Source organism: Carassius gibelio, chromosome B5 (genome assembly GCF_023724105.1).
Source record: "Carassius gibelio isolate Cgi1373 ecotype wild population from Czech Republic chromosome B5, carGib1.2-hapl.c, whole genome shotgun sequence".
Lineage (NCBI taxonomy): Eukaryota > Metazoa > Chordata > Actinopteri > Cypriniformes > Cyprinidae > Carassius > Carassius gibelio.
The window spans coordinates 25,161,196-25,175,836 of NC_068400.1; the positions used below are offsets into that span (position 1 = coordinate 25,161,196).

Here is a 14,641-nt window from a genome sequence, read left to right on the forward strand (position 1 = left end):
TGAATGGTTTATTATAAAGAATTGTGCATTCTTTTGCACAGCTGAAAAGGTTTTAAATTGTATTAAACCATATATCAAAAACTAGAATTTGAAAATAAATCATATTCATTTTTCACTTTATTTTAGATAGCTATATTTGGAGTCATGAGAGTAAATTGTTCTGTTTGTTTTAGCTAATTTATTTCGTTTAGGTTTTGTTTACATTTTATGAGCTGCTACAGGTTTCCATTTAGCCACTGATCACTATTTCCACTGATCTACTGATAGCCTACCGTGTGTAGGCTGTGTAAGTACATGTATGTATTTCCTTAATAATAAATAATCAGTGTCTGGGATGTTGATAGTATTTTGTCCTGATAGCCAGCTTTGTTTTATTCTCAAAAATATGAAGGAAACAAACAAAAACACGCATCAGGAACACTGCATCTGTTTTCTCACTGCTGAAAGTGAGAGCTTTTGCTGTCAATCTGCGGCTGGGTGGATAGTTAAGTGGGCGGGGTTTGTGTGTCTGTGTGGGCGGGGTTTCCGCTAAACTCTGGGTTAGGTTGATTCACTATCGATCATTGGGGAAAGACGGGGCTAGATTTCCTTGTGGCGGAGAAATCTGATGTGTAGGGAACATGAATCGGGCGATTGCGGGGCGCAGATTAATTTTAGCTCGTTAACAGAATTGTTTCGGACTGATTGTGTTCACCGAAAACAAATGAAATAGCACTCTTCTCCCGTGCTCCAAGAAGTGTTTCGGATCGGACTTGCCAAAATCACTACTTTGTTTCTCTTACGGACGGTTTGTGTTACCTAAAAGTAGTCGCGTCTTAAGAGAGGTACGCGTCCGTCCCTACGGTACGTGAAGTTCGGAGAAGCGAGGCCCGATCTCTTGATCCGTGGAGTACTCTCGAGTCCCTCTGGATGGATGGATGGGTATGGGGAGAGCAGGACCTTACTACCCCGGGGCTGAGCGCCTCATCTCTCCGCTACTGCATCTGCTAGTGCTGTGCACCTTCTCCTCTCTCACTCACATAGGTAAACACTGGCTTAACACTTTATGCATGATTTATTGAACGTAAACAAGTTAAATATATACTAAAACACCTTTAAAAAGTTGTTTTTGTCTGGAGGGGATGTTTAATTCTCACTTGTATAAATATAGAGTTGTATTTACGTGCTATTATGATAGTGCTGGTTAATATACATACAGTATATATCCTCACAAAAAAGTGGATTGTAGTTCTTGTTTTACAGTCTGGGGCAGTGTCCTTCATCCGTGTCTTCTTGCACAGTTAGGCCTATTGCAGCTTTATTTCCAATAAATGAAGTGCATTGATCTACGCATCCCTCTTGCGCTTGACTGGACTGGGTGCTTTTCAAAGGAAATTAAATATTTATGAGTGATCATAATATTAATTAATTTCGATTCGTATTCAGGGGTGATTGTTTGATTCCCTTTTATTTTTTTTTTATTTAGATTTTTTTGTTGATGGCAGACAGCATGCTGTCAGTTGCAGTAAGATGGTGATCATTTGTTCACGTCCATCTAGCTTTTGGTCTGTTTTATTATTTATTTAGGGTTTTGCATATTGATAAATGTTTTTTTTTTTTTTAATTAAAATACTCCTCAGTTATAGTAAGCAAAACGATTTGTTTGTTTATCTATGTATTTATCTACTAATTCCAGTTTTTTGTTGTTGTTTTTTGTGCCATTGACCAGTTGGGACAGTCTTAAATGATTTTGTTGAAATGGGGTTGGCTTCTGAGCAGGAGACTGTGAATGCTACACATTTGGTGCCCTGTTTTCACTTGGCACCTTGTCAAGCGCTCCACTTTGGGTGTCCTGGCCGTAGACTGTGTTAATGCCATTGTGAATTAAGAGGATATGGAATGCTGCTGGGTGTCCATTGAGCAGTCACACCTTCATAATTAATTTAACATGGACCCCGGGCAGTCAGGCACATTGCTATTCTTCAATGAGGGAAAAAATGTATATGGCTCAACCTAAATGTATACTTTTTTATTTTTTTTTTATTAATTTCAGAAGAAATAAGCAAAATGTTCCATAAATGTATTAGTATTTTATATTAAGCATGAAATGTACTTAGTTTGACCATTCCAAGTGTCTGTCCATCTCATGCTTCTTGATTGGCTTCGGTTTTCGACAATGTTTGCTTTCTTTTCAGTGACAATATACTGAAGTTGTAATATAATATATAGAGATCTATGATATATTTTGAATGTTTCATTTGATAAGGATATCATTTTTAAATAAGGAATGTAGTATTAAAGAAAACATACATACAAAACAGTCATCTTTTTATTAAATTTTTTAGAGCAACTGGATGCTTGCTGTTCTTTGATTTCATCTTTGGCTATTAAATCTGGCTGTATTGTCTCTCAATTGCTTTAGTCCCAAATATACATCTACCCTTCGGTGGTATTTGATTGGATTATAATCTTGGCAGAAGCGAGAGACAGTTGCAGCTGTTCAGATTCGTTTTTCTTTTTTTCTTTTTGTTTTCATTCTCTCTCTGTCTCTGTCTTTTCTCATGTCTGGAATAGTGCTTTATTGTTTAACGATTGTATGATTTTACAGGCTACCTGTAAAAAGGTGCCTTTTAAAACTTTTTAATAGATTCTTTTGTGGTTTACTATGATAAGTCTTACTAATACTTACTAAAATTACTGCACCATGATTTCTTTTTTTATTTGTCTTATGCTGTAGCAAGGCTATGAAAACCTTGAAAGGCTGACAACGCAGCATATTAAAGCAGATTCTAAAGTTCAGTGCAGCACAGTATGGCTGGAGATGTCATTTAGACATTGAGTCTTGTAAACCCCACTGCTTTCTCCAGGTCTTCACGTTGACTCCTGGAGAAGGCGTGGGCCTGTTGACCTCCCTGCCCTGGCCAAATTCCACATCTTGAAATTTCACTCCGCACACACTCTGTGGGCCCCTCTACAGCTGAGAATGGCTGCTCAAACGGCAGGCCACCCTGAGAAAATATTTCCAAAGACTTAATAGCAACAAGGGTGTTCAGTGTGCTCAAAACGAGGTGGATCACCCCAGCAGCAGGATCGCAGAAATGAACCGAACCTGTGAAATCAACCTTGTGTTTTCTCCATCCTATGATTTACACTGCCTTTGTATTCTTTAGAAGAATAATATGCACTCTGAAAACTGTTTTAATAATTTGATATTTTATGTATCTGATATTATAGACTCATTAACTATAAACATATATATTTATTTGGGGTTTGTGGATATTTTAGGATTTGCCTTACATTAAACCCCTTTATGAAGTGATTCAAATGATTCTTTCTTTAGATGTCTGGCATTTCAGAGTTTAAGTTAAACATTTGTCAGGACACTGAGACATTCTAACACAAAGTGTGATTTTTTTTTATTTTTTTATTTTTTCCCTCATCTGCCACTAGCTTAGGATCTGCTGCCCCCAACTGGGGGTCCCCTAAGACATTCCTCGCAAAGTGTTTTGCACAGAAGATGAAGTCAGAAGGATATAAGGAAAATCAATCTATTCTGCTCTTTTTGAGGGTATGACTGGGAATTCAGTTTGCAACCGCTTCTAAGGCGATTGTCAGGTGACGAGTTTCAACAAGGGGCCTGCAAAAACAACCAGGATCGCTGTGAATTAGATTATGGACGGGTGGCAGATTTGTCGCTTTACTTCATGCACTGAAAGCACACACATGTGTAGAGTTTTCCACCCAGATACCACCCTATTCCTCACAAAATATCATGGATTTAAAAACAGAAAGCCTTCCAAACACCTCACGCCGAGCTGCTTAGAGAAACAATGGAGGCACATGCATTCGATGGACGACCAGGTCACATATGGGCTCCATGAAAAGCCTCTCTGTTTCTCCGTGATATGTAGGACATACCTACCTAATGCGGTTACGTTCGCAGCGCGGCCTTTGTGGTTTCATACCCTTGCCCATTTGCCAGGGTCACGATTCTTTATTTTCGAGCAAGCGGCTGTTTGTTGGTCCTTGGATATTACTTGGTGCGCATCTGCTTGGAGCATCCGCTCAGACTATAAATGGGAATGCGCCGGAGATGGCTTTGTCTTGCATGCCTTGCCAAGTATTTGAGTTTTTTTGTTCTGGTACAGATGTCACTGGAGCCTTGCCTGATAAAACACAGCGGGAGGTGGATGGGAGCGGGGACTGCCTTTTTCCTCTCCTTTCCAGCCAATGTCTTTCCAGCACAACATCAACACGGCTTCAGCCAGGCTACCGTATTGTCTTACAGCGTGTTACTGAAACCCAATCTAGCCCGTGCTTTGTCATGCCTCTTCTCCTCCAGCGCCGACTGCAGATCTGATCCACTACAGCACTCCGCGTCATCTGATAATCAAATCAGATGCATTTGAATCCGCTGCGGTCGGAGTTATTGGCTTGGCAGGCAGAAATGGGTGGCCCTGACTGTGTAAGATAGAGTCATCACAAGCGTGTTAATGGAGAGGCTGCAGCTGATATCAGATTAGGACAGCCTCTCTCTGAGCTAATGCAATTGGGCTGCACTCAAAAGTGAGGCATTAAGACTCTAAGTGATGCAGTGTGGAGGCTGTTGGCCTTCCCTGGGAGATGTTGTTCTGCTTGTGCCGTGTCACTGGTGGCTAACCGGGACGTGACGACAAGATCTTGAGTGTATTTTCGACAACAAATGTGTATGAAACCATAAAGGTGTCATTGGGTGGACTCCAAGTGAAGTAGTATTCAAAGAAAACACTTTTAATTGCTACACTAGGACCACACCCTAATGACGCTTTGAGGTAAATAGTTGCATGTAGTTTGCATGCAATGACTCTTTTGTGCTTACAAGCACATGTGCTGGCTTTCTGTGGCCAGAAAAGCCTCCTGTGCTCTTTTACTTATTTGAAGTGCCGTTTAATTTGATTTTATTGCGGCCATAAGCATTCTCCTTTGTAGATAACAGGAGGCTTCACACCCTGGTTGAGCCGACTGTTAATGTTTCGAGATCTTAATGTAAAACACACACGGAGCCACGCCGGGAGGAAACGCACAGTCCACTTGCACACCTTATTATGGTTAAGCAGTTTAAACCGGTTTATGACATGAGTAACAACAATGGATGTTAGAGTATTTGTGCGCTTCAGTCAGTATTCTTTTAAATGTCTAGTTTAAAATGTATGCCAAATGTTGTCTTTGAATTACTGTTGGTTTTATATGGTTTTGAAACACTTTTGTACCATTTTCAAGACGTTTCTCAGTTTTAAATGTTATGTGGTATAACAATCAAGTAAAAGGTCCGGACATATTTTTCTTGCAAAGTGAATACATTATGAGTGTGCTGTACACAAAAGGTTTTTAAAATATAATTGTAAGGTAAAGTGTATTTTTATAAATCTCATGAATTCATAAAAATATTATATACTTTTACGACGACATTTTGCAATCTGAAACTGTCATTTAAAAGGTCAAATTGTCTGCTATTTTAGGTTTTTTGACCTTGAGAAGGTCATGGATCCTTTCTAAAATATAAAAAAAAACAATTCTGCAATTGGCTTGTACCACGCAACTTTATTAGTCACACCACCTGACTCTGATGAGTAGTTATTTCAAATATAAATAATATTATATCAAAACTGCTTTAATGTCTTTCATTGTTTTTTTAAAGGATTAGAAATAAAATATCATATCAAACCATTTAATAAGATTTTTTAAACTCTTTTCTCTCTCTCTCTCTCTCTCTCTCTCTCTCCTTATTATTGTATCATGATTACTTTTTTTTTAGCAAATATTTAATTGAAATTAAAAACATGCTCATTATTGAAGAGGTGTATTCAAGCGATCATTATATATGTGATTAGAATGATTTTTTTCTGAAATGAAGTGTCTTTGTGTCGTGTCTCAGGTGAGAGCCAGGTCCAGACCCCGCAGTGCCGTATCCAGAAGTGCACCACTGACTTTGTCTCTCTCACTTCTCATCTTAACCCTTCACTGGATGGCTTTGATATTGAGTTCTGCAAGGCGCTGCGAGCCTATTCCGCCTGCACCCAGCGCACATCCAAGAGCTGCAGGGGTAACCTGGTCTTCCACTCTGCCATGCTGGGCATCAGTGACCTCATGAGCCAGAGGAACTGCTCCAAAGACGGCCCCACGTCGTCTACCCATCCCGTCATCCCTATTGAGCCATGCAACTATCACAGCCGTCATCACCAAGCATCACGGCCCGGAACAGGGACTGGGGCTCCAGAGCACCCACGACCAACCTACCTGTTCTGTGGCCTGTTTGGGGACCCTCATCTAAGAACTTTCAAAGACCATTTTCAGACCTGTAAGGTTGAAGGGGCATGGCCCCTGATTGATAACAATTACCTGTCAGTGCAGGTCACAAATGTTCCAGTGGTATACGGATCCAGTGCCACAGCAACCAATAAGGTGAGTCGTTTTCTTATTTATTATAGAACTATTTTGTCTTTTTTTTAATGTGGAGAATTATTTGCTAATTTCTTTGGAAAAAGTTGTTTCGTTTGTCAGAAGTGTCTCAGACATGCAGCATATGTTGCACAAAATGAAAAATAAAAGTTTTGTAGGACATCACTTTATAATTTAGTGCATTACAGTGTTGTTAATTTTAATGTTTCTTTAAACTACTGAGTACTTTGACACACTGTTGTTATTTTTAAACTATTAAAAATAGTTTTCGTTAATTGGAATAAAGCTGAAATGAAACTCAAACTTAAAAAAACTCAAACGAAAATTACAAATGTTGCCTTGAGAACTAACTGAAAAGAAATAAGTTGAAGTTCTAAAATTTATAAAACCAAACACATAACAAATTAAAACTGAAACTATACAAATAAAAGATATTAAAATAGGAATAAATATTAAAATAGTATATGAATAATAATAAAATAACACCGGTTCATAAACTTTGAACTAACAATAAATGATGTTTTCTTTACAGAATTTCTTAATCAAGGTTAATTTGATGATTTTGTATTCATTGTTAATTCACATTACGTAATTGAAAACGTTTATTTATACAAATTATTCATAATTTTCATAATGTTAGAAATGAGCATTAACCAAGTCAAACAGATCCTTAAAATTATTTTCTATTATTTCAGAGCTTGAAACTTTTGAGCCGAAGTTTTCCTTTTTTATTTCTAATAAATATTGTAAAAAATGTTTGTGCGTTGTGCAATGTTGCATTGTTTTTATCTTTGTTTGAAGTGTATGATGTCTCTCTATATATGGATAAGATTATCAGAAAGAGCTGCAGAAAGCAGATAAGACTTCTAACTCTCAACTTTGACCAAGAATTCACAGGTGCAAGTTAAACAAAGCAAACAGCTCTAGTCTTATGACTTACACTTGTGACCAACGTGTCTGTGAAATTCTAATATTATTAATGACTGAATGAAGCCTGGGCTGTGGCATGACCCATAATAAGATCACTTTGAAAGAAGCCTCTGTCTTCATTTCTCCTGGTGTGGGACTTAAAGTCAAACACTCAAAACAAACCGGCTTATACACACCCATTTCAAATCTGCTGATGCAGAATATTGACTGCTGGCGATCATGTTTACAGATTTTTATAACCTGAAGTAGCTGGAAGCTTGAGAATATCACATCCTGAGCAGACTGCAATCATCAGATACTTGCTTTTCCAAGTTTAAACAGCTGAGCTCATCGATGGACAGATGTGGCTTCAAATGCTAAATTTGGCCGCCAATGCTAATTACTTCCCATTTGACCCCTTGACCTTGAAGGTGGGGAGCCATTATTAAACATTTGCAAGTAATTATTAGTATACACTGCTTAACTGAGGCCTTTTCAGCTGCCTCACCTTATGGCCAACTGGTCATCATTTTTCATCCTTGTCCTGTGTACAAAGCTGCTATTCATCCGCCGCTAATGTAACACCACACTTCTTGTTAGCCAGTGCTTTTGCTTCCCACAAGTCTTAGAGTTTCACAGTATAAGGACTGTATACTGGCTGCATTTTATAGTTAACACTTACAGGGCGAAAGGGTTTGCGGATCTGTAAATACATGTAATTTTCTAAACAACTGCCGTATACAGATCGTCTTGTTTTACCACGATAGAGTAATTCTAGTTTTCAGTCCCAGGCATAAAACAGCTTTTGTCCTTTAAAGGTGAATTGTGTAATTATTTTCATCATTAAAAAACATTCTTCTATCCTAGTCTAATATGCAGGGAGTAAAAAGGCCATTTGTAGGTTGATTGCTCCAAAAACTAAGACTGTGGTGCTATCAAAACATTCCTCTGTTTGTTGACCGGACCAACAGAGCCACATTGACTCAACCAATGGTATGTGTTTGTGGCGAGACTATCTATTTGTCCAGCGAATGGCAGATGTGGAGAATGTTCAGGAAACCAGTATGAGAACAGTCATTATTTTGGCAATTCCCATTTGTTATTACAGAGGTGCAGATATACTGATGAAATAAAATATTTGGTGGCGGTGGGGTTAAAAAGCACATTTTGGTGGGTCTGAATAACAGTATTATTAATAATAATAATGCATGTTTTTTATTGTTGTAATCTTTTGATAATTTAGTTTGAACTTTTTTATGTTACAAAATGTATCCATATTGATATTGGTCATAAAAAGCAAATCAGCTATTCTCGGCTATTGGTGCAGAATATTTGCTCTTCACCATCAAAGCTGCAATAAATAAAAGTAACGTCAGATCTATTCTTCTGAATTTGTATATATTAGAGTGAAAAAGATGATCAAAAAACTCAAGCAGACTAAATGATTGGTGAAGTCCAGCAGTCTGTTGTTTCACCAGAAGATCTAGTTGTGACAGTTTGACTTAAAGAAAAAAGAAAAAGAAAAATGGAACCATGCATGAATTAATAATCACAATAAGATCAATAACATGCGTTTAGAAAATAGATATGGTGAATATCCTTTTAATGTCAACGAATGTTTTTAGTGCATTTTGGAGTTTTTAACTATGCCCTCTGTGCTTCTTTTAAGATCACAATAATCTTCAAACCATACCAAGAATGCACGGACCAGAAGGTCTACCAGGCCGTAACAGACGACCTTCCAGCCGCTTTTGTGGACGGCACCATCAGCGGGGGCGATAGTGAGACCCGCAGCATCTGGATCCTGGAGAAGTCACCAGGTCAGCACGTAGAGATCCACGCCGCGTACATCGGTGTCACCATCATCATACGCCAGCAGGGCCGCTACCTGACGCTAGCCGTGCGAATGCCGGAAGAGTTTGCCATGGCCTTCGACGAAACGCAGGACCTGCAGCTCTGCATGAACGGTTGTCCCACTTCAGAACGCATCGACCAGGAGGGACAACTTCAGATGCCCATGCTGGGCCTCCAGCAAGCCAGCTTTCAGCAGCAGGCGAGGGTCGAAGCCCAGAGAGGGCTCTTCACCCTCGAAAGCGCCTCCAGGAAGTGCAGGGAGCAACTGGAGGTTAAGGACATCTATTTCCACTCCTGCGTGTTTGACCTGCTCACCACAGGAGATGCGAACTTCACCACTGCTGCCTACTATGCCCTGAAGGACATGGAGACTCTGCACCCCAAGAGGGAGCACTGGCATATTTTCCCCAACTCAGCCACTGGGCTGAGGCCGTTTTCATTGCTCCTCAATGCACTGCTAACCAGCTTCCTCATCACTGTGCTTTTATAATGTGTACAGTGTTTTGATAACTGTTTCGAAGAAGAAAACCAGACTGTAAAAAGTCAGTACTCTGAGGTACTTTGTATATACTGTCTGTGTGGAGAATGAATGTTAGAATACGAACCTTCATTAGACTGTACATTTTGCGTAAGTCATGTTTTCAAGAGAGCTGAATATTGTAGATTTTTGTGAGTGAATTTTTCGAGATTTCATGTTTTTTGTCCTCAGGAGGGGAAATCTTAAAGGAAGCACTTTATTTTTCTTTTCTTTTTTTGGTTTTTGCAACTAGAAAACGGTGTTCCACGGAACCAGTGCTCAGTAATTGAAAACTCTCTGTGCTTTTTCTTTGATACATTTCTGTAGGCCTCTATACAAATGGTCCTTACCTCACCATCTTGCTCCGTAGAACCGTGTTAAACAGATTTCACAATGTGGCTGGCGTAGTGATTGTGTGCTAGAGGTTTAAAGAAGGATCATGTTGACTAGACTTTCTCTTTATCTGTGTTTTTAGTTCTGGTACTCAGCTGATCAGCAAAAACAAAATGAAGAATTCAGGCGAACACAGCAAACGTAGGTTGAAGTGCACTTAAGTCAGAAATTCAAATTGGAGTGTTTGTGTTGTTGAACATGGGCATTGTTGGGTGTTGGAATTTCAGCCCATTTTATAAATGACAATCAGAATTTGAGTTTGGTACAAAGTCTGCCTAGTGTACGACACAAAACATCAATCCTGAAGAGTGCGTTTTAGAGACACCAAAATATTTATGCTAAAAGTTTCATCTAATTTCATAGTCCGTGAGCAAACAGTGCTAAAGTGGGCCATGTATCATTCCTAGTCTGACTTGTAGCATCTTCTGGAATGGCGTCTTGCAAGATTACATTTATTAGCTTTCTCACTTTGCCAAACAAATATTTACTATCTGTTCAAAGTGTTAAATTCCCTCAAGTCCTTGTTTTATCCTTGACCAAAGATATGACGCAGAAGCAACACACATATCAGATATTTTTGCCAGACGTACTGTACTGTCAGCTTCCCTATACGTTTCATTTAGCCAAAAATGATGGTGTTGTATTGTGATGTTCCGCAAGCCAGTGCCATAAATCAACTCAAATCAGAAATATGTTCAATGGAATAGTTTTTTGACCCAGCAAGCATTTTAACAGTTATTTCGTCAGTCAGAAGTGCAACTTGAGCCGTGGTTCTTTTGCTGACTGCACATCAGCAGTGATTTCATTCAGAGAGCGTTCAAATCAAATGAAGGATATTCAGAAACACTCATGTCTCTATTTAATTTGAGTGTGGCATTTGGCCTGGTGGACACGCAATTCATTTGATGAAATCGAATTGTATACCTTCTGGAACTTACTGTCCAACTGCTACGGAAGCCATGCCGACACTCCTGATACACGCCTTTCAAAACCAAGACTTGCTACTGTAGAGACGTCACTGTTTAACTACTGCCCGTGCTGAAGAGCTGCTACAATACTGTGACGAGTGTAATCGATTGTATTTGGAACACTGGGAGATCTGATTGGTCAACTGACCTAAATCAGTGTACAGTGGGGTATTTTTTTTTTCTTAAATACTAGAACAAGGCGTCAGTGCAATTAATTAGCTGCAATGGAAAGCCTTCATCCTGTGTTTTTGCATTTCGCATCTGATCTTGTGATCTCTCTTACCTTTGTTGTGAACATTGTTTTTGTAAAGAGTGACTGCTCAATGTTTATACTTAAATTATTTATGAAATATAGTGTCTTGTTAGAGAAGTTAAGCTCATACTCTTGCTGTTGAAAAACGTTTGAGACGTGATTGTACTGCCACCTAGTGGGTCACCATTGTTACATCAGTGTTTTAGTATTGTACGGATGCTGTTCCAAAAAAAAAGAAAAAAAAAAGAAAAAGTGTGTTATTTAAAACAATAAATGAAAAATACATAAATGCACTGGCTTTATTTATTTTTTACACATTTCATTTGTGGTTAATTGCCATATACATTCATTGGCTTTTACATTTAGATTTAGTAATTTAGTAGACTTGCATCCAAAGCAAGAACACAAGGCAATGCAACACAGTACAAGTATAACCATCAGACCACAAGTATAATTGTACTACACTATAGCAAAGTTGTAAACAACAATCAAGTTCTCCAAAGTCAAGTGCTCCTTAATAACATTTTCCTAATTTTCTGTAATAGCATTTTTCTGTAATATACACTACTGTGACTTACATAATATTACAAAATAATTTTGTCAAATAAATGCCGTTCTTTTTTACTTTTTATTCATCAAAGAATTGCGAAAAATGTAGTGCTGTTTTCACAACAATTTTAAGCACCACAGCTGTTTTTGAAATTTATAATAGAAAGATTTCAAATTCAAAAAAGCTAATTAGCATATTAGAATGATTTCTGAGGGACCATGTGACAATGAAATATGTTCAAATAGAAAACAGTAATAATAATGATAATATTACTGTTTTCCCTGTTTTTTGATCACATAAATGCAGCCTTGCTGAGCATGAGACACTTTCAAAAACAAAAATTAACTAAAAAATAGCAAACTTTTGAACAGTAGTGCAAATAGTTAAAACAAAATGTGGACATTCAATGCTCCAGTCTTGATGAAGCACTGACGTCACATTCACAACTTCCCCAAAAATAAAATGAAACAGTGTCTCAATCTTTGATAAAGCGCTATGCACAATGATCTCATTCCCATGCAACAAAGAGTTTCATCAAAGTTTCATCACTGTCAGACAGAGTTCAACAGTGTCACAACAGTGGAAGCTGACTTGACAATGCCATTCAAAGCTTTTATATTTGACAATGGCCTACAAAAGCAGCATGTAGTGCAGTGCATGTGTTGTATTGTGTACATGATGTGGTTGTGAGCAGCTATCACACTCATCTGCTCACATATCGAAGCACCTGCGTCTTGTGGCTCATCGAGACGCACATCAACATTCCAGATTCTCATTTGCATCAGCTGGAATTCCTCCAAGAGCACGTCCAATTAACTCTGACATCCGTGACAGTTGTTTTTGAAACTCTGCAGGTTTGCAGATGAGAAATATGACAGGTTTCAGTTTAATTGGGAAAAATGAGTATAAATTATTTCACTACTGGCTTTGCATATGCAATAATATGAGCCCTTACCACTTTATGACGGCCTGCACTGTCATTAAAATGTCGAAAATGGTGATTTTGATGAGGAGAATCCTGAGAGCTTCAACAAATAATAGATCTCCGTTTGCTCGGACGTCTGCAACAGTACAGAAAAATGAGTACAGAACAAACAGAACTGAATTTTTAGGATTAACAAATGTACTATACCTTCGAAAAAACTGCTTTGATGGTCCAAACACGTATCAAAGGTTTCTTCATCGTCAGCCATTCCTGAAGATCAGAAACACTTTGCAATTAAGTCCCTTTAGTTACTAACACTAAGCAACATGTTTGTTACAGCATTAATTCATATCTGTTCATGTTAATTAATGAAAATACAGCATAGGAAATTTAACCATGTTTTACTACAAATAAAACCAAAAAAACATGGTAAATATAGCTAAACCATGGTAACCACAAATTAGCCATGGGTTTGCAACACTAACCATAGTTTAACCATGGTATTTGTAGTAAAACTGTGGTTAAACAAATGGTAATTAATCCACCACCACCAAAAAACAAATGTTAACAAATGTTAACATAGATGTGACTAATGTTTCCATATAATGATGCAATAATTACAGAGTTTACCGGTCGTCTCCATTGGGAATCCAGCATAATGTCTGTGCAGGAGTTGATCGGAGCCTCTGTGACTCACAAAGCAGGTGTAGGACATCCATTCACTCGAGGGCACAGATATAACAGACATTGCGCTCTGAATGTGTCCTTGGAGCAAGTTCGAGACTGGCGGATTAGTTCCTCTGGTGCCACTAGAAATCCAGGCGACCTCCAGCTCTGCTCGATGAATGTCATGGACCACACACACCAGGATGGTCAAGCCGTTGAGATCAGTATGAAATGGTGGAGATAAGATGGCAAAAGGGACAGCATCAGATCCCACTTCAAAGACAAGAATAAGACATTATTGTGCATAGATGGTTATAAGAGGTTTAGGATCAGTATCATGGTTTCCTCAAAAATACTGTGCTGTTTTCAACACTGGTAATAATGCTAAATGTTTCTTGGTCTGCAAATCAGCATATTAGAATAAATCTGAAGCATCATGTTACACTGCAGAGTGTTCAATTGTAATGTTAACTGTATTTTAAAAATTGACCAACCCTAAAGGTTTTAACTTTACACTAAAATAAAAAAAAATAAAAATAATTAGTACCGATGTTCACGCAGGAACTGCTAGATTTCACAACTACCAGAACAACTTATTACTTCATAACAAAAAAAATGGCATGTAAAACATAACTAGACTGAAATAACCTAGTATTTCATTGTAAAATATACTCAGCAATCTTTGTTATATTTACAACATCAAAAAAGTACAGTGTGTGGAATGTCTTTAAGAACAAATTGTAAAAACAGTCCCGTTATTGCAGTATTTTAAATGATGTTTTAATGAAGTGCCTTTACTTGAGCTTTGTAATTGCTACAAATGTTAGTAATTGTGCTAGCTTCCCAATAAAGTCTACAACTTACTTGTAAAAAGCATGGTGGTGGTGAGGAGGGTAGGAAGCATGTTGATGTTGTCTAGCTCTGTGAGTTGAGCCGCCAGTGAAGAGGACTATCAGCTTTCAGTCATGTGATTTCACACCCGCCAAGGAATCTTTCCATCGCTTGTGTTGTTCTCAGGGGAGCTGTGCCAAAATACGGTACGACTGGGCTAAAATGAGCACACAAAGACCTGTGCTGCTAAACACGCTGATACATTTATTTTGGCATCAGGTTTCATTCATAGGATAAAATAACTCACTAGCAATTCGACATTTAAAAAGAGTGTAGAATTTGATCAATTTGAGTTCCG

At 38.2% G+C, this 14,641-nt stretch overlaps 2 protein-coding genes across 2 annotated transcripts; one reads left to right on the forward strand and one right to left on the reverse strand.

Moving 5' to 3' along the window:
• Positions 1–544: 544 nt before the first annotated feature.
• Positions 545–11,560, forward strand: LOC127957100 (repulsive guidance molecule B). The gene is made up of 3 exons (XM_052555482.1): positions 545–1,023; positions 5,894–6,420; positions 8,996–11,560. The coding sequence occupies exons 1-3, from the start codon at positions 918–920 to the stop codon at positions 9,668–9,670; spliced, it is 1,308 nt and encodes a 435-aa protein (XP_052411442.1). The 5' UTR covers positions 545–917; the 3' UTR covers positions 9,671–11,560.
• A 36-nt stretch (positions 11,561–11,596) lies between these two features.
• Positions 11,597–14,433, reverse strand: LOC127957101 (pre T-cell antigen receptor alpha-like). The gene is made up of 5 exons (XM_052555483.1): positions 14,317–14,433; positions 13,417–13,725; positions 12,994–13,056; positions 12,817–12,922; positions 11,597–12,709 (listed from the first exon to the last, which is right to left on the reverse strand). Coding segments are annotated over exons 1-5 (519 nt in total). The 5' UTR covers positions 14,357–14,433; the 3' UTR covers positions 11,597–12,708.
• Positions 14,434–14,641: the final 208 nt, after the last annotated feature.

Excerpts from the sequence above, each read along its gene's own strand:
- LOC127957100 (XM_052555482.1), top strand. The coding sequence starts at position 918 with ATGGGTATGGGGAGAGCAGGACCTTACTACCCCGGGGCTGAGCGCCTC. Across the intron at positions 1,024-5,893 it reads CTCCTCTCTCACTCACATAG|GTGAGAGCCAGGTCCAGACC; the intron begins GTAAACACTGGC and ends GTCGTGTCTCAG. Across the intron at positions 6,421-8,995 it reads GTGCCACAGCAACCAATAAG|ATCACAATAATCTTCAAACC; the intron begins GTGAGTCGTTTT and ends GCTTCTTTTAAG.
- LOC127957101 (XM_052555483.1), bottom strand. The coding sequence starts at position 14,356 with ATGCTTCCTACCCTCCTCACCACCACCATGCTTTTTACAA. Across the intron at positions 13,726-14,316 it reads CACCACCATGCTTTTTACAA|TGGGATCTGATGCTGTCCCT; the intron begins GTAAGTTGTAGA and ends TTGTCTTTGAAG. Across the intron at positions 12,923-12,993 it reads TCAAAGCAGTTTTTTCGAAG|ACGTCCGAGCAAACGGAGAT; the intron begins GTATAGTACATT and ends GTACTGTTGCAG.